Source organism: Andrena cerasifolii, chromosome 8, assembly GCF_050908995.1.
Source record: "Andrena cerasifolii isolate SP2316 chromosome 8, iyAndCera1_principal, whole genome shotgun sequence".
Taxonomy (NCBI): Eukaryota; Metazoa; Arthropoda; class Insecta; order Hymenoptera; family Andrenidae; genus Andrena; species Andrena cerasifolii.
This window is the reverse complement of record NC_135125.1, coordinates 11,293,028-11,309,456: the sequence shown is the minus strand read 5'-3', so window position 1 is coordinate 11,309,456 and position 16,429 is coordinate 11,293,028. Positions and strand designations below refer to the sequence as shown.

The 16,429-nt window shown below is 41.2% G+C and overlaps 5 protein-coding genes across 17 annotated transcripts; 2 read left to right on the top strand and 3 right to left on the bottom strand.

The window, feature by feature from the left end:
• The first annotated feature begins 223 nt into the window (after positions 1 to 223).
• On the top strand, positions 224 to 2,094 carry Tfam (mitochondrial transcription factor A). 2 transcript variants are annotated; one of them, XM_076818900.1, is made up of 4 exons: positions 224 to 357; positions 686 to 1,058; positions 1,128 to 1,226; positions 1,348 to 2,094. In XM_076818900.1, exons 1-4 carry the CDS (start codon positions 257 to 259, stop codon positions 1,555 to 1,557), a joined length of 783 nt encoding a protein of 260 aa, XP_076675015.1. In that variant the 5' UTR covers positions 224 to 256; the 3' UTR covers positions 1,558 to 2,094. The 2 variants fall into 2 exon arrangements, with proteins under 2 accessions (XP_076675015.1, XP_076675016.1); XM_076818901.1 differs by having other exon boundaries at positions 289 to 403.
• Positions 2,095 to 2,496: 402 nt separating this feature from the next.
• On the bottom strand, positions 2,497 to 4,207 carry LOC143372577 (uncharacterized). Of its 2 annotated transcripts, none has more exons than XM_076818903.1 (5): positions 3,869 to 4,207; positions 3,416 to 3,543; positions 3,200 to 3,283; positions 2,895 to 3,139; positions 2,497 to 2,838 (listed from the first exon to the last, which is right to left on the bottom strand). In XM_076818903.1, exons 2-5 carry the CDS (start codon positions 3,522 to 3,524, stop codon positions 2,566 to 2,568), a joined length of 711 nt encoding a protein of 236 aa, XP_076675018.1. In that variant the 5' UTR covers positions 3,525 to 3,543; positions 3,869 to 4,207; the 3' UTR covers positions 2,497 to 2,565. The 2 variants fall into 2 exon arrangements, with proteins under 2 accessions (XP_076675018.1, XP_076675017.1); XM_076818902.1 differs by having other exon boundaries at positions 3,878 to 4,207.
• A 1,206-nt stretch (positions 4,208 to 5,413) lies between these two features.
• Positions 5,414 to 8,758, top strand: Caf1-55 (chromatin assembly factor 1 p55 subunit). 2 transcript variants are annotated; one of them, XM_076818898.1, is made up of 5 exons: positions 5,414 to 5,612; positions 6,071 to 6,569; positions 6,659 to 6,916; positions 7,173 to 7,500; positions 7,571 to 8,758. In XM_076818898.1, the coding sequence occupies exons 1-5, from the start codon at positions 5,594 to 5,596 to the stop codon at positions 7,748 to 7,750; spliced, it is 1,284 nt and encodes a 427-aa protein (XP_076675013.1). In that variant the 5' UTR covers positions 5,414 to 5,593; the 3' UTR covers positions 7,751 to 8,758. The 2 variants fall into 2 exon arrangements, with proteins under 2 accessions (XP_076675013.1, XP_076675012.1); XM_076818897.1 differs by lacking the exon at positions 5,414 to 5,612 and adding an exon at positions 5,710 to 5,917.
• Positions 8,759 to 8,924: 166 nt separating this feature from the next.
• Slob (Slowpoke binding protein) lies at positions 8,925 to 14,001 on the bottom strand. Of its 10 annotated transcripts, XM_076818886.1 has the most exons (12): positions 12,811 to 13,999; positions 12,348 to 12,442; positions 12,154 to 12,256; positions 11,748 to 11,915; positions 10,984 to 11,156; positions 10,516 to 10,781; positions 10,126 to 10,420; positions 9,948 to 10,039; positions 9,548 to 9,673; positions 9,344 to 9,417; positions 9,206 to 9,253; positions 8,925 to 9,120 (listed from the first exon to the last, which is right to left on the bottom strand). In XM_076818886.1, coding segments are annotated over exons 1-12 (1,770 nt in total). In that variant the 5' UTR covers positions 13,140 to 13,999; the 3' UTR covers positions 8,925 to 9,119. The 10 variants fall into 10 exon arrangements, 7 of the variants coding, with proteins under 7 accessions (XP_076675001.1, XP_076674999.1, XP_076675000.1 ...); XM_076818884.1 differs by lacking the exon at positions 9,206 to 9,253 and having other exon boundaries at positions 12,811 to 13,996; XM_076818885.1 differs by lacking the exons at positions 9,206 to 9,253; positions 12,348 to 12,442 and having other exon boundaries at positions 12,154 to 12,300; positions 12,811 to 13,995.
• A 980-nt stretch (positions 14,002 to 14,981) lies between these two features.
• LOC143372575 (non-structural maintenance of chromosomes element 3 homolog) lies at positions 14,982 to 16,429 on the bottom strand. Its single transcript, XM_076818899.1, has 5 exons — positions 16,308 to 16,429; positions 15,856 to 16,226; positions 15,526 to 15,789; positions 15,312 to 15,443; positions 14,982 to 15,190 (listed from the first exon to the last, which is right to left on the bottom strand). The coding sequence occupies exons 1-5, from the start codon at positions 16,309 to 16,311 to the stop codon at positions 15,110 to 15,112; spliced, it is 852 nt and encodes a 283-aa protein (XP_076675014.1). The 5' UTR covers positions 16,312 to 16,429; the 3' UTR covers positions 14,982 to 15,109.

The window sequence follows — 16,429 nt, the reverse complement described above, 5'->3', positions numbered from 1 at the left end:
CACCCCTTTTGACTTTACCCATTTCATTTGAATGGGCGTTAAACATGGACATAGGAATATATAAGCAATTTTGTTGCTAAAAGTAATTGCGTAATGAATTCCAAAGTCCCAATAAAAATTGTGTGACCTCAGCTTGTAAATAAATAAATATCATTTTCATAACGCGTCGTATATTAGCCCGTTGTAAACTGTATCAAAACTGTTGAAAACGCTACCTAACGGCGAGCGGTAGACGTATGGCGTTCCAATATACAGCATGTACACTAGTACAGTATTGTTGTATTTGATTGCATGTAAAATGGCGGGTTATGGGAGATTTATATTTTCCATTGATGCCGGAAATTTTTTATACGCGAGGTGAAGGAGCTTTCTGTTACTCAGCGTTCTTACATTTTAGAGAGACGTATATAGTATGATTAAGATTTTCTAAAAGTATCAATCGTAATATAGGGATCAAGTGCGGTGCATGTTGCACGTGTAGATACAAGTTTTCGCCGATGACACGATTTTTCTAAAAATTTCATTGCAATTCGACATACTACCTACATATTTACAAAATCAAAATCAATTTATTTTTCAACTACAATAACGGTTTCCCTCTTAGAGATTGATGAACAATCAATTATTTCGAGTACTGCACGAACAGTCTCATTGCTACAAGCAATTCAAATCATTATTGTTTTAGGAATTACTTATTAAGCTTCACTCAGAGCTTCTCAAGAAGTGCATTAAAATGTACGAAAGAAGATATATTTGCGTACAAGCCGAAGAAACCAGAAACCGCTTTTCTTTTGTACATAAAAAGTGTGAGGCCGAAGTTCGTTGGGGAAGAACCTGATATAAAACCTTCTGAAATAGTGAAGAAAGCATCCAAGGAATGGGCAAAATTAGATCCTATCCGGAAGGAAGATTTTAAAAAATTGTATCATCAAAATTATGAACTGTATGTTCAGCAGTTAAAGGAATACGAGAATTCCTTAACCGAGGAACAAAGGCAACTATTGAAAGAAAGAAAGAAAAGGCATCAAGAAGGTTCTATAGACATGGATTCTAGGCGGGTAAGCGTAATCAACTTATCAAATTCCTTCTAACTTATGATTTTTTCTTTAAATTTCTATATATTACAGAAAAGTGAAACATTTGGAAAACCAAAAAAGCCACCGAACGGATTTCTATTGTATGTATCTTCAAAAAAAAAGGATAAAGACCCACATATAGTACCTAAGGTATGATAAATTCATGTACAATTATCATATTTATTCATTGGAGATAAAAGAGACAGAAGAATCTCCTATAGACAAGTTGAAAAGCAGCTATTTTTTCTTCCTTTTCCGTTGCTTTCAGTAGGATTGGATACGTGAAGTGACTACAAGTTGGAAGAAGTTGCCAGATACAGATAAAGAAGAATATAAGACTCGCGCAGACGAAATGATGACACAGTATAAACAAACCCTAGAAGAGTGGGAAAAAAATATGATAGGCTTGGGTCATCCAGAAATTGTAAGACGTAAGACTCTACATCAATATAATGAGAAGAAGCACGAGCTACAAAACTAAGACTCAAAGTGCCCTGCATTCGTTTCTACCTGTTTTCATATATCGATAACAGTTTATTTTGCATAGCATCCAATAAGAGATGTGTCGGATAGCAGGGCATTAGTGTAGCGTGTAATTAATTTGATATTGACGACTATAAGAAATACCAGATAGCCTGCGAATTACAATTCAATGGTCAATGAATATGCAAATAGTTTTTTACGGTACAGATGTCGCGAAAATGAACGTCGGAACATGGTCAGTAGCGAAACATTTTGCTCGACTGAACTTTACAAACTTAGAGCATTGGAAGAAGATTTTAATATAATGTGCATGTTGTCAGAGTTTATAATTGTATTTTGTTTCTGCTGATAAAATTGGATCTCATTAAATCTGAGCTCGATAAAACTACCATCCACCTCTTTAATCGGTAAAGTCTGTAAAATAACATTTATTTTATTGCTAATGCATTGTTTGTGTAGATAGTATATATAAGTATAATTTGATAAAAAATAATTGTATGAATGGAAAATGGAGCTGACACCTACGCTCATAGAGCAGGGTTGAGTAACTGGTGGCTCGTGAGCCACCGCGGGGGCCGGGGGCTCCTCCGCCTTGCTGCTACACAGAACGGCTCCCACCAAACCTATCAGAAGTACCAGACTCTGACGATCGCAATGGATTCCTCCTTTCCTTCTTTTTTGGAGGGGGCCGTTCAACGATGCAGCAAGGCGGAGGTGCCCCCGGGGACCCGCGAGCCACCAGTCAACCCTGTCATAGAGAATAAAAAAACTATGACACATTGTATGTTGTTTTCAATATTTACAATGTCTTCCTTTTATTATTATCATCATTATTAAGCTGATTATTTAGAGATTAGGGAATAATTTGTTCTCTATCTGCCTTTACAAAAAGAAATTACATCAGTAACGATAACTTTAAGAAGAATCAAAACCCGTATTTATCGTATTACTTTTATTTCCTATAAAAATTTAAACAAAGGTCGTCGGATGAATGGCAATGTCATTCTCACTCGTTGAAAGTAGTGACAATATCTGTGTCGCGCAAGTGACAGTAAGATAGCACATAGTGCATCAGGGTGAAGCTGAAAATGTATAAAGCTAAATCACCCAGTATCATATGGAATAATGTCACAAAACTTTTAAGCTGGTAAGTTAACTCGGGCTTAATGTTACATAGCATCAAGGCAGTGTACAGTAGGCTACTGTCTCGGGTTTCCCTTGTATTTTGACAGCTGTATAAACGACCCAGCATCATCACCAAGCATGGTACTGTGATTGTCTGAAATATTTCACAGGCTATAATTTCAGTTTTCAACACAAATTACGAATGCTTACCTTTCCAAATAAGTGGTCCAATTCTAATGCAAGAAGAATGTTGACAATGACGGCTAAGAATATGTAATTTAGACGATTAGTTAGCAACAACAGTGGCAACACTCTTGTTTGCGAGGGATTACCATAAACCTTTTTAATTTCAGTTCTTGTACCATCATATTTACATCTCGAACTAGTCGATATATCGTACCAATCATTGTCCGACTTGCCAGTACTAGCATTTCTAATTCTATCACTACATCTGTCTGTAATTATACAAGGTCATAATAATAGTAAAAGTTGTATATCGCCTGGAAATACATTACCTGCTGTTGTACCATTTATGTTTGATTGCGTGGTGCCTTTTTGTACATCTTTATTGATAAGCAAGGGCTTTAGACTAGATATATCTGCAGCAAGGATTAAGTTACAATAGAATAATTAGTTTATGGTGACGACGAGTCTATCTACCGATTGATTAAACAATCACTGAAGCCTGCATTTGTAAATTATTTTAAACCAAAGGCGGTATTAAGGTGTACCTTCTGATTCGGTATTACTGTTCCGACCAGTAATTTTCAATAGACGTCCTTCTGAATTTTCCAAAATTCGTCTCCTTCGTGCGTCTCTCTTTGCGTTGATGTCTTCCATGGTTTTCGTTATATTTCAACTAAAATTTGTATTTCATTCCAAGAAAACAATTCATTGGATGATGTTTAGATGACGAATAATCAGAATAATATGGGTAGAGGATATATGATTCAGGAGCATGAAAAGCAATCTTGAACATCTAAAAGTCTGCTTGGTGCTGCCATGAGGTGACACGAGGCCAAAACAAAACCAAGTCGACTTTTAAAGTAACAACACTAAGTGAAAGTTATTAATGAACGGCAAGTGTTGGATTAACAATACTAATCTTTGTAGAGAAGTTTGTTTTGTGGATTTCTAGATGCTGTAACGGGTGTTAACGTTCAGAGGCACCGCGTACTACATACATTACTTACTTTCACGGATTCAAAGTCATTGTTGTATTTAGGTATGTAAATTTAATTATATCGCATGGCGTTTAAGTTCTACGATCTTCCTTGGTTCTTAAATAATTGCCGCATTGACAGTCATTGACAGTTGAGCAAGTATAGAGAAATGCTGCTGTTGACGAATGGTAACTTTCCGTTCCTTTGATATCTACTTATGTGTATGTTGTTATGTTCATATTCGACGGCAATTGTACGTAATTTTACACGCACTCGTTATTTTAAACGGCGAAACAGTTGGATTCAATTTTATTTCTTTGTTGTGCAAGTTCATAGGTATGCACATAACCACACCAACTCTATATAGTACTAGCCGTGCTAAAGACAAAATGGCAACACCGCCAGAGTCCAGCTTCGATATACCTAACCCAACCTACCGTATCAGCAGTCCCAGCCTCTCACTACACACCGGCTACACAGTCTTTCTCTACCGGCCTTTCGGTTTCCCGTCTATCTTTTAAATGTTTATATTAATGTAGTACCGAAGTCCTCTAAATATCAGAAACGGAGCAATAATTCAGGTGTTTTATTTATTTATATTAACTCTACAGATCCTTATTTTTGTGTATGACACATTTATTTAATATAATCTATAGCATTTTTGGACATTTTGTTTTACATATATTTTTTTTATAAATTTCACATATTCATTAATAATGCCATTAATGAATATTATTGCAAGGGAAATTATGATAGTACTTTAAAACATAATAATTATAATTCTATATTTTTATGCCCCAAATATGAGGAATTGCAGAAAAAATAAATGGTTGCTACTCCTCGTAAAAATTGAACACCAACAAAATATTCTGCTGGTTGTAAATGATTCCATTACAATTTACATATTCGGTTATGGGTTCCATTCTGTTGCTAAAAATTTAAATTGCAATATATGTAAATTATTAATGGTAGAGAATAAAGGTAAAACTGTATTCAATGTATATTTTGATCACTTACAAAGAGGGGACTTTTCTGTTACCACTGAAGAAGTGGGTCAATAGGTAATTATGGTAACCTCTTTTACACGAGTTCACTTAACCTGTTTGGTTTCGTACTAATAATTTTGTCTATTTCAGGTCTCTATGAACTTATACATACCTTTATCAATTTTTAAATCCTTCAATTTGATTCAAAGATGGCTTTATCTTGTTTCACACTTATACTTTCTTGAAATCTCTGTAAATATTTCAAATATAATGCATCACAACACCAAACTATCCCGAGAGTCCACAAAATATATACTACGTTTATAAATATTAGTATACTACTGTATTACTTCTACTTACTATAGTTATGATATTTATGTATTGCTTATACATAATTAATAAAAATACTGTATATTAGTATAATTTTATATCACAAAATAACGTTAATTATAATGCCGAATACAAAATTCTACTACTACTAGTTAAAAATAGGACTCCCGATCCTTCCATGAGCGGTGTTGCCACGTTGTATAGCACGGCTCGGCACGGCTAGTACTAGAGTCGGCTGCGGCTGTAGCGTGCGCCATCGCCATGCGGCCGTGTAATGAAAACGCGGCGTATATTTAAGGCATTCTAGCAAGTACGGTTTGGTACGGTTGGATTTTTCATGAACACCGGCTAGGCTTAGCGGCTTTTTGGCGGGTCAAAGTTTTTATCAGTATTTTAGGTGTTGCAGTGAAAATTTAACGAAACGCAGACGATGGGTGATAAAGACGGCGGTAAGAATAAAATTCATTGTGGCACATTAATGTTAGATTCCCTAATTGCGCGTATAATTAAGCCGATCGGTGGTTCGTTCAAAGGACGCTTTCGGTATCGTGGTAAACAAGGTCTTCCTTGTCTTCCGCGAGAAATCTTCTTAACTTTAGCCCTGTTAATAGTAAACTGCGTTCTTCCAAACCAACTTGTTCGATCTGCTGTTAATGTTCGTTAATATCTAACTGCAGTCGAAGCAGAATGCAACATGCTTTTATATCAGGAAGCCGAAATGTTTCCGAGACAGATTTACATTCAGCGATCGCAGGTTATATTATCACAAAGAAGATACCGTTTCTGCCTGTTGATGAGAGCAAATTCTAATTTGCAAATTGCAACTCATATGTCGCATGGCACAGTCAATTGCTCAAGAATGTTCAACAATTTTCTGCACCTTATCACATATTTTATCCGTTTGCAGAGACTTTTGACGATGCGGTCGAGGAAAGAGTTATTAACGAAGAGTATAAAATATGGAAAAAAAATACACCCTTTTTGTACGACCTCGTGATGACACACGCATTGGAATGGCCATCATTAACGGCTCAGTGGTTGCCCGATGTGACCAGGCCAGAGGGAAAGGATTATTCTGTACACCGTCTTATCCTCGGTACTCACACGTCGGACGAACAAAATCATTTACTCATCGCTAGCGTTCAGTTGCCGAACGAAGATGCTCAGTTCGACGCGTCTCACTATGATAACGAGAAAGGTGAATTTGGAGGATTTGGTTCTGTTAGTGGGAAGATTGAGATCGAAATAAAGATAAATCACGAGGGGGAGGTAAACAGGGCACGATACATGCCACAGAATCCTTGCGTAATCGCGACTAAAACACCCTCTAGCGATGTTCTTGTATTCGACTATACGAAACATCCAAGTAAACCAGATCCGAACGGCGAATGTCAGCCCGATTTAAGGTAAAGAAAGCAAGAGGTAACTGCTTGGGAGACGATCGCGTAATCCTGACTCTTTGGCGCAAAGATTTTATTTTTAAACTTTTCCCCAGATTAAGAGGCCATCAGAAGGAAGGTTACGGACTCTCGTGGAATCCAAACCTGAACGGATACTTGCTGAGCGCATCGGATGACCATACGATCTGCTTGTGGGATATCAATGCACCACCCAAGGAAAATCGTGTTATAGATGCAAAAACGATCTTCACCGGGCACACGGCGGTCGTCGAAGATGTAGCTTGGCATCTGTTGCACGAATCTTTATTTGGTTCGGTTGCGGACGATCAGAAATTAATGATTTGGGACACGAGGTAATTATGCATTAAGTCGGGAATCCACCGGGAAGCTATGCTATGCTACGTTTTAAAAAAATTAGCTTCAATACATTCTTATGGAACTGTTTCCACCAAAAGCTAAGTTAAAACATAGCATCGCATAGCATAGCTTAGCTTAGCTTCCCGGTGGATTCTTGGTTTAATTGTTGTAATGATAATAAGAATATGGTAAATATCTTGGGAGGTAAATATTGGATGAAATATTTTTTCAACGAATCGTTTTCGGTTATAGGTGTAATAACACTAGTAAGCCAAGTCACACAGTGGATGCTCATACCGCTGAAGTGAATTGTTTGAGTTTCAATCCATACTCGGAATTCATTCTTGCGACCGGCAGCGCGGATAAAACGGTAGCGCTCTGGGATTTGAGGAACCTCAAGCTAAAGTTACATTCTTTCGAATCTCATAAAGACGAGATCTTCCAAGTTCAGTGGTCACCGCATAACGAGACGATATTAGCTAGCAGCGGTACAGACAGACGTCTACACGTATGGGATCTTAGTAAAATTGGCGAGGAGCAATCTAGCGAGGACGCCGAAGATGGGCCACCTGAGTTATTGGTACGATTAATATATCCCTTGTTGGTAATTAGCTTTGCGTAATATCACGTTACTTATTTATATTTCACAGTTTATACACGGTGGTCACACTGCAAAGATCAGCGACTTTTCATGGAATCCAAATGAACCATGGGTTATCTGTTCAGTGTCGGAAGACAATATAATGCAGGTATGGCAAATGGCGGAAAATATTTACAACGATGAAGAACCGGATACGCCAGCGAGCGAACTAGAAGCTGGTGCTTCATAAATCGTGAAAAGTAATTGATTAAGTTATTTGATACTGAAATTTTTTAACGATATACATGTGCCCCGTGCGCCACACATACACACAAACACACACCATACCACACCACACACAGTCACACGTGCGCGAACTAAGGTGCGCGCGAAGAGAATAGTCGGAACTAGCGTAAGGAGAACGTTATAAATGAATTAGTACGTTAAAACGGAAAGATCATCATAAAGCAATAATGCCTATTTTTATTATCGATCTCAAGATCCACTTGTCCAACTACATTACACATTCATGAGCGGTAAAGTGTCAAGTATCTAGGTGTTTTGGAAATAACCGGTGTTTGTATCTTTTCGATTCCCATATAATATTTCGATACTACTCAACAATATTATGTATGTACAAGATTATACGGAAATGAATATTCTGCTGGGTTCTACGATGTCGTAATGTCTTACATTCGTATAAAGTTACACCGCACGTAGAAAGGATTTGAAAGCATTTCCAGTCAAGTATCAATTCTAATTATCGATTAAATATTACTGTCCTTATTTTAGAAGGAAGGAGTCCGTTACAGTATCATTGTTCGGCGATAGGAACAAATATTTTGTTTGAATCTAATGAAATGTTACTTGTTTGATGGTTCAAGTACTACGGTAAAATATTGTTTCTCTGTTTGACCATCGCGGCATTATTTTCTGTGTGTTCCATTAGACGTATGAATAATGAAAGGAATAATAAAGGCATGCGCGCTCAGTACAGAACTAGATGTCGATAGTATAGCAACGTTTCTACCTGTTTTGTATGATATAGCTGCCATGGCTGTTATTTCTCAATTAGCGATACATAAATGTAAACGTCCGTAGATACCCATGCATGTGGCGCGATCTCGACCGAAGGGGAATCGGAAAGCCTCTGATGCTTGTAAATTGACATTTCTCATTTCTCTACATTCGTCGCCGATGCAGGTGTCTTCAGTGTTTTTTAATACTTTAAAGAATAAAGTCGACCATACATGTGCAACGTGTTCCTTTTTTCTTTCGTTTACTTATGTATTCGTTTATTTATTTACTTATTTATTAAATATATCATTATTGCGTCGTTGCTAAGGTTAAAGATTGGAACAGTTTTTTGGCACTTGGTAGAGAGAGAGAGGAGAGGGGTTTACGAAATAAAAATTACAGTTGGATCAAGTAAACATCTAATTGATCTAATAAAGATAATACCGAGTACGAAAGAAATGTTGTTCCCATGATTATACAGCCGTGTTTGAAAGCTCGTTGTATATTTCGTCGAGTAAAGAATTCTTGCAAATTGTGTCCGGTCTGTGCAAAGGTATGATGGTGTCTATATCGACGGTGGTATCCAAATCCAAGCTGGTGACTCTGTAAAGGCAAGTAAAAGAGAATTTACCATTGGTTGGACATTTGCCAGGCTTGCATCGATTAATCGAATCGTTCTTGTCATTACCAAAATCTGCGCGTTAAATACACGTCGCTTATAGAGCGCGATCTCTGCCTGTTGTGCATGCAAAACGAATCTTTAGCAAAATACAAAAATCGACAGGGACTGCGCCCGAGGATTCGAGTATTGTTTTTGGTTACCTACCTCTTAGTGACGTTTTGTTGTTTGATGCCGGCAAGCAAGTCGACGATTGGCGGCGTCAACGCTGGACGAAATATCTAAGGGCGAGAAAGATCGAGCGGACAATGGTACATATATACATATATACCTAAATATAAATCTGTGCTCGGCAAAAACGGCGAGCTTTAATCCGATCATATATACTTATTATGCCTGCTATGCTCTCACCGTGAACGGAGTACCTCGCATTTCACGAAGATCGATGTTTCTGAATAAGTCGTGAACGAGAAGTTCCTCCACGACTTTGTGGCGATTCGATGGCCCGCCGAATATGAAATTCAGCAACTCGGTGACCTGCGTGCGGGAATGATTCGATCAGTTTCTGCCCGATCGACGGCGGCGGCCGCGGCGCCAGCCCGCGTATTTCCGTGGGCACGCGAGAAGATCGAAGGAAGATTAAAGGACCTTCGATATCGACCACCGCTACTGCAGGCTACAACGGCCCATGAAAGCACTCGGGCTAAGCGCGACCATCTTACGCGGTGAGAAAATGGGAAAAGAAAAGAGAAGAGAAAGGTGAGCAAACGAATGAGCGAGTTAAGAGAGAAAGAAAGAAAGAGATTTGTACTTGTGGATACATTTCAAGATCCGAGAGATGCACGGAATTGGGTTTAAACGATCGTAATTCGTAACCAGCGCACATCTCGAATAGCATGTGACCTAGAAGGACATTCGAGGTGGCGTAAGACATTTCATCGGTAAAAAAGGAAACGAGCGAGTCGATCGTTACTCGGGACTGATCTTACCGAAGCATATCATATCGATGGAAGTGTTTTGCGTGGCTCGGGAAGTGATTACGGGATGTATTCGACTGGTGAAGCCGAGGAGCGTGTTCTCGAGGCCGGCGAGCCGCGCGACACCGTTCTGAACTAGCACGTTCCCCGAGTGTAAATGGGTCACCGTCGGAAATCCTCTTTCTTTCAAAAAGATCAACGCTTCCAGAACTTGACGTCCCATTTGTTGAACCTGAGGCAGGGGAAGTCCTTTGCCGCGCGAGCCGTACTTTTGGCTCCAGTCCTCGTTCCAGCCTGTTCTCTCGATCTACCAAACAGCACCGACACATACGTACTTACAATTTACATAACCCTCTTGCTCTTTTCATAATCTATGGCGCCGCGTTACTCGACGTTACTCACCCCGTATATCAAGTCCTTCAGACTGCCTTGGCTGATAGGCTGGACCAATATCACGTAATTCTGACCCTCGTATTCGAGGAAATCGATATCGAATATAGGGCATATGTACGGATGTTGCAAGGCTAAGAACAAGTCGTTCAAGATGGTCTTGGTCACGGGCGAAACGCTCAACGAGCAGTTTCTACTTAACGGAGCTAAAGTGATGAGCCGATCGGTCTTTAAGGAAGTGTCTCTCACCGCGAACCAGTGTTTGTCCACTCTCGAGCCTGGAATAGCCAAGCTTTCGTGATCCACAACACAGTACGGGGAATGGATGGCCGTTTGCCTTTCTCGAACCTTGAAAAGCTCGTTATTACCATTGTCCACAGAGATTCACCGCAACGTGTAACGCAGTGCGCGCGGCGAACGTGGACATACATATGTAGTTGTAGGTATACTTATGTAGAGGCACGAGCTGACCGAGCTTACCGAGATTATTCAGCTGCTTGATGAGACTGTAGCGCGGTGTTGCCCGAATATAAGCCTGACAGATTGATAAGGCACGGTCCCGGGACCTTTTCTCCATTTCCATGTATTCGCCGACGTCCTCGCAGACCGCGGACGGTCCGTGACCCAGTGCCGTGTAGTTGTGTCTTCCATTTCTGCATCACAGGGCACGCGTGAAATTTACCTTATCACTGCTCCGACTATCGTTTTACCTACTTCTCTAACCCTCGCAAACCCATGGATTCGCTTTCCTTTCTTCCTTCGCATATCTCTCTGTACCTCGCGCGTTTACTATTTCAGGCTGACCTATTTTAAACTAAATAGATACCTATAGGGTAGATGTACCGTTTGTGGCCATTGCACTGTTTTTGGCCATGTGCTTAATTATCTCATTTTTAAATGGCTTGCGGATCGTTATTATGTGGAGAATTTCACATCACAAATATTTTGTTTAGTATACCGCCAGAAATATAAGGTTACATTTATTGCTTACACGGAAAAATATTATATTTTTTAAGAAGTCGCCAAAACTGTTGCAATACCTTAAAGTGGCCGCAAATGGTGCATCCACCCTGCTTATATTCGAATGGGTATGTCTCGAAAGGTGCGCCGAATTGAAAGAACTTAAAGGATACGTAAAAGAGGTTCGCTAGAGTTCGTTACATAGTCTCGCACAGCAATACACAGCATTATTTACTCGTGTGTGTTGAGAACGCATAGCATAGTAGAAATAGCGATACATATACCTATCAACGATATTTGAATGATTTGCAGGATGGTAATCGTGTTTAAGAGCAACTTGCTGGCCGGATGAACGGTATCTCGAGCGATGCCAATGAGGGATTAGATTCTCGAAGCAACGACTGCAAACTGGATCGGCCGCGTTAGCGTTACCAGCCAACAGCCATCTATCCCTACGATATACAAGGGCTTCATCCAATAAGATGATTCGACGGTTGAAATACATAATATCCGGACGTTGTCGACGTTTCCTCGACGCTGCTCCCGATTTTCCACTTCTCTTTCTCTCCTCTGTGGTTTTGCGCGGTAAAATATCTTGCACGAGTATGCGTGTACAACAGAAAGCGGAGAACGTGGAAAAAGAGAAGCGTTCCGTTTCGGCTGACCGTAAACAAGCCGAACAAGCGTTACCTAATTAAGGATCGTTGCTCCGTGCTCGGTATTCGTTTCCCTCGAGATTGAACGTTCTGCAGGGAATTTCTATGACGGTCGATTAGCTCGCAATCACCGCTCGCTGTCGTCGGCATCGTTGAACAATGCCGAAGAGGAATTTCGGTACTAACAAATACGAGTACCATGTACATATTTAGCTACGGCCTAGTCACCTCTGTCTGGATCGGTGTATATGTACGCGTTGCCAGCTTGTTCCGCGATCGAAGCGTTTGTAAACGTAGGTACACGGCCCAAGATTTCCTTGGTCCTGCCTCGTGAAATTAATCGCTAATTAAGGGAATGCGGAACGCTCGAGGTCGATCGATACACGACGGTTTGATACAAGAGATTTCGGAAACGACAGGTTCGCGAGAGGTGGACGGCATTAAGGCCTCGTCGATGATAAATACACGGACATAGGAGAGGGCGAGTAGCGCTCACGCGATTCTGCTAGCGTTGGCTGTAATCGAGTGACTCCGGCTGCTATCGATCGTAGGAAACGTTCTTTCGTCTGGGCAATAGAATTAATAAATCCTACCCGTTCGTCCGTCGACTGTTAACGATAGTGCTACTAAAAGAGGAAAAGCGGGAAGGGTGGGGCGAATGAACGCGGAGTAGAAACCAAGGTTCAATTACCTGACGTCGGATTCCTTGTAACCGCGCGCAGCAGACACGCGACTAAACAATATTTTGGCGAGATTGTCGATTTTATTGGTCAACTGATAGCCCTTCTCCTCGTCGCTCTCCTCATCCTCGATACTCGCGCTTCTTCCACGGCGAAGAGCCCCTCGAGCGGAAACGATGGCCTCGGAGTCGAGCTCGATGGCGCTCTGAGTTCTTCGATTAACGGCACGACGCTTGCGACGGGTCCTCGGCCGTTCCTGCCAGAATCTATCGTGCCCGGTCACGTCCGGATCTTTGTGATCCTCGTCCCTTCTGTTTAAGTTTTGGTATAGATTGAACATTTTGTCGAGTCCCCTATTTCTCTTGCCTTCCTTCCGTCCTTCCCTGCCACCTCCTGTCGAATATTTTCTATGCCTGCGCTTTCCACTCCAATTATTTATTCCTGCTTCAACGTTCGCCCATTGCCCTCCACGGTCTTCCTGAGGTGACAGCGTTCGACAATGTGCAGGTTTAACAGGGAAAGTTTATACTTTCGCCTCTTCGTCTCCCTTTACTTCCCTGCACTATTGTAGCTAACATCCTGTCGTGCCGAAACAACTGATTTTATTAGCATTATACTTGATCGTCCTTGCTGTGCCATTGTCAGACGGTTACCCGAATATCCACCCCCGGGATTTCTCCACATTTTACCGATTCACCGTTCACTCAAACTCTATACTCTGTATTACGATTCTACGATTTCTTCCATCTTCCTTGGTATACGTAGATGTACGTAAGATCCTATCGGAAATGAAATGTTGATCGCACACATACGGATGTTGATTGATTGTAATACGAAGTTCGCGATGGTCCCCGATAATGGAAGATACAGAAGAAGTAGGATGGATATGAGGGTGTAGCGATGCGCGTGGCATTTAATGGGTTATTGCAAAGCACACCATGCCGCTACACGGCCACGCCACGTCACGTCTCACCGCGACGGCCACGGTCCTCTTGCTCCCTTGCAACCAAACCTCTAGCAGGCTGGACGGGCACTAAGCGCGCTGCAAAGCACAAGCCCCCGGTCTGACACAGATTTCCCGCTGGGTCAGGTGGTAGGGTGGTTCATTCTAGACTAGTCACTGCGCAATCTCGCTCTCGTTTGCCGATGGGGAGAAAATGCTACACACGCATCCCCCTCATTTTTGAATACCGATTTTTTTTCACTTGTCATCATCACAGGCTTTTAGCCAGTATTAAACTTATCTCCTTTCGATTGGTATCGTTACTACTACTACTACTAATAATAATAATGATCGTTAAGACTTCCTAGTGGTGCAGGAGAGAGGTCACTCACACACGAGCATCTATCTCATCATCTCCTCCTTTTCACCCTCCTATAACAATTTGATTAGACGGATTCCCCGCAGAATCACGGATTCCGCCAATAGCGGGCGGGGAAAAAGATGGGGAAGGGAGAGATTTATCTCCTTTTTCCCTCCCGTCCTCCTACTTTCCTGCGTATGTGAACACAGTTCGTTCACCCATCCTAAAGCAATCTAGCGAAAATTGGTGCTTCTCGCAGCCTCTTTAAATGATCGTATTATGCGCGGATGATGATTACTGATATTGCTGATGCAGGATAGAATAATGAAACATGAAAATCTGAATGGACGGCAAGCTCGTGTGTAAAGAGACTTGTTTACGCCGCGTATCGAAGTTTTCTGTTTTCGCTTCCTTTAAATTTCAAACTGAAATGGGCCAACGAATTTTCCGATATAACATTTCCGCTGCACCAGCGTGCGCGTGCTGATCAACCAGCGCGGGAATCAACGTGGTGAAAGAGTCGAACGACGGTGCAGCGGTTATTCTTCTTGTGTTTCTGTCGTCGAATTTTTATCGTTTTGTGCGCAGCTGGTTCAGTTGTGCAACGCGTAAGGAAGAAAATATGAATCCGATTAGATCTGGTTAAAACTAGGACAGTCGAGCGCGTTTTAGATTCTTCTGACCCCTCTGCTGAACTCGAAGACCGCGCGCGAACATTAATCTTGCTTCGCAGTTTTACGGCTGCTCTCAGGGACGGTTGGAAAAATATGAATACGCGCTCGTTGGGATAGGTTTGGCGATCGTACTCCCTGGTGTAATGGGACTCGATTATCCAACTGCGTATTCTTTGAAATATTGTTTATCAAGCTATTCTATCATCGAATTCAAAATATATTTTACTGTATGTCGTAGTTACAACGTTATCGTTCGGAACGCCTAACAGAGGACGCGTATTTTTTCGTAGTTTAGTATACGACGACCCATGGTCTGACCGCAGTCACTGTCGTTAGGGGTTGTTCGGTTTTTCTTGCGCTATCATCGTCTGGAATTGCAGTGGCCAGCTGTTTATCTGGCGCCCGTCGTACACCTGCGCATAAACGATACTTACAAGTATACATACCATGCGAGCTTTGCACGCATCGTGCTGCTTGAAAAAGCTACTGTACATAAATAATGAAATAATGTGGTAATCGGTATAACGATACTACCTGTGATACGAATTCTAAAGATTTGCGCCGAGAGAATTCGTGTTCGGCTCTAGGTCCCCATCTGTATTCAACTTTTACCACGTCAGTTTTCTCCGCGACTGTCTTGTCCAGATACTTCTGATCAACGAAAACCTAAAAGGACCCCAGTCTTAGTTGGATTCCAAGCCGAAACGTTCTTATGGTTACACAAACCTTTTTGCTTGACTCATCTAACCTCGGTAACCAAGTGCTTGACATTGCCAAAATAATTGTCATGGTGATTATCGGAGCATTGGATACCTAATCTCGTGAGAAAGTCCCACAGCAAGTCTTCGCCGCATAATTCTTGGTGCATGAAGATATGAGTAAGTACTAGGAATAATAGTACTTGTTGTCTACGTTCAGCTGCCAAAGTATACTCGTGCAGCAATGTGTTCTCTAGTTGGTTCACCAGTATATACTTATTACCCTCGAGTTCCATCAGCTGGTATCCAAAAATCTACCAAAGCAAGCGTTTGCACAAGAAATCATGTAGGATGCTGCGTGAAATTGATGCTGTTTGTACCTTTGACAAGTGAGTTTTTGCTTTGTTTAAGGTTTCATGGAAGTGTTTCCCTTGGCCACCAAAGACGGCCTTCATCATCCGCGATTTATTGATAGCTTGCTTTTCTCTACCCATTCCAAACAGGTATCTTATCAGACTACTGACAAGTTGATTTTGTTCCTCCGAAATCCCAGGATCGGGCAGAGAATTTTGTGACCTCTGACTAAACGGTCCTTCCGCGTAACGATGCCCCTGTCTAACACGCGACGCATTACTATTCGTGCTTGTGCTTGGTACAGGTTGAGACAAGCTGATACTGCTTCTTGTCCTCCTATTAGTCGATTGACTCAAAGATTTCTTCTCAGGCAAACCTGACTTCTTTCGTGGTAAACCTGTGTTTTAAAAAATAATTAGTAATTCAGCTGTTAATGTGATCGACGAATAGAACGTTTTAAATGATCAGTTTCTCTTACCCATTTTTCAAAATACTTAGATTTGAAGTGTTATTACTTATTCCATAGATAAATACGCGTAACAGACAAACAGACTGCCTAAACTAGCGCTTGTACCGCCACACCCAGGGTGTGGCGGAATT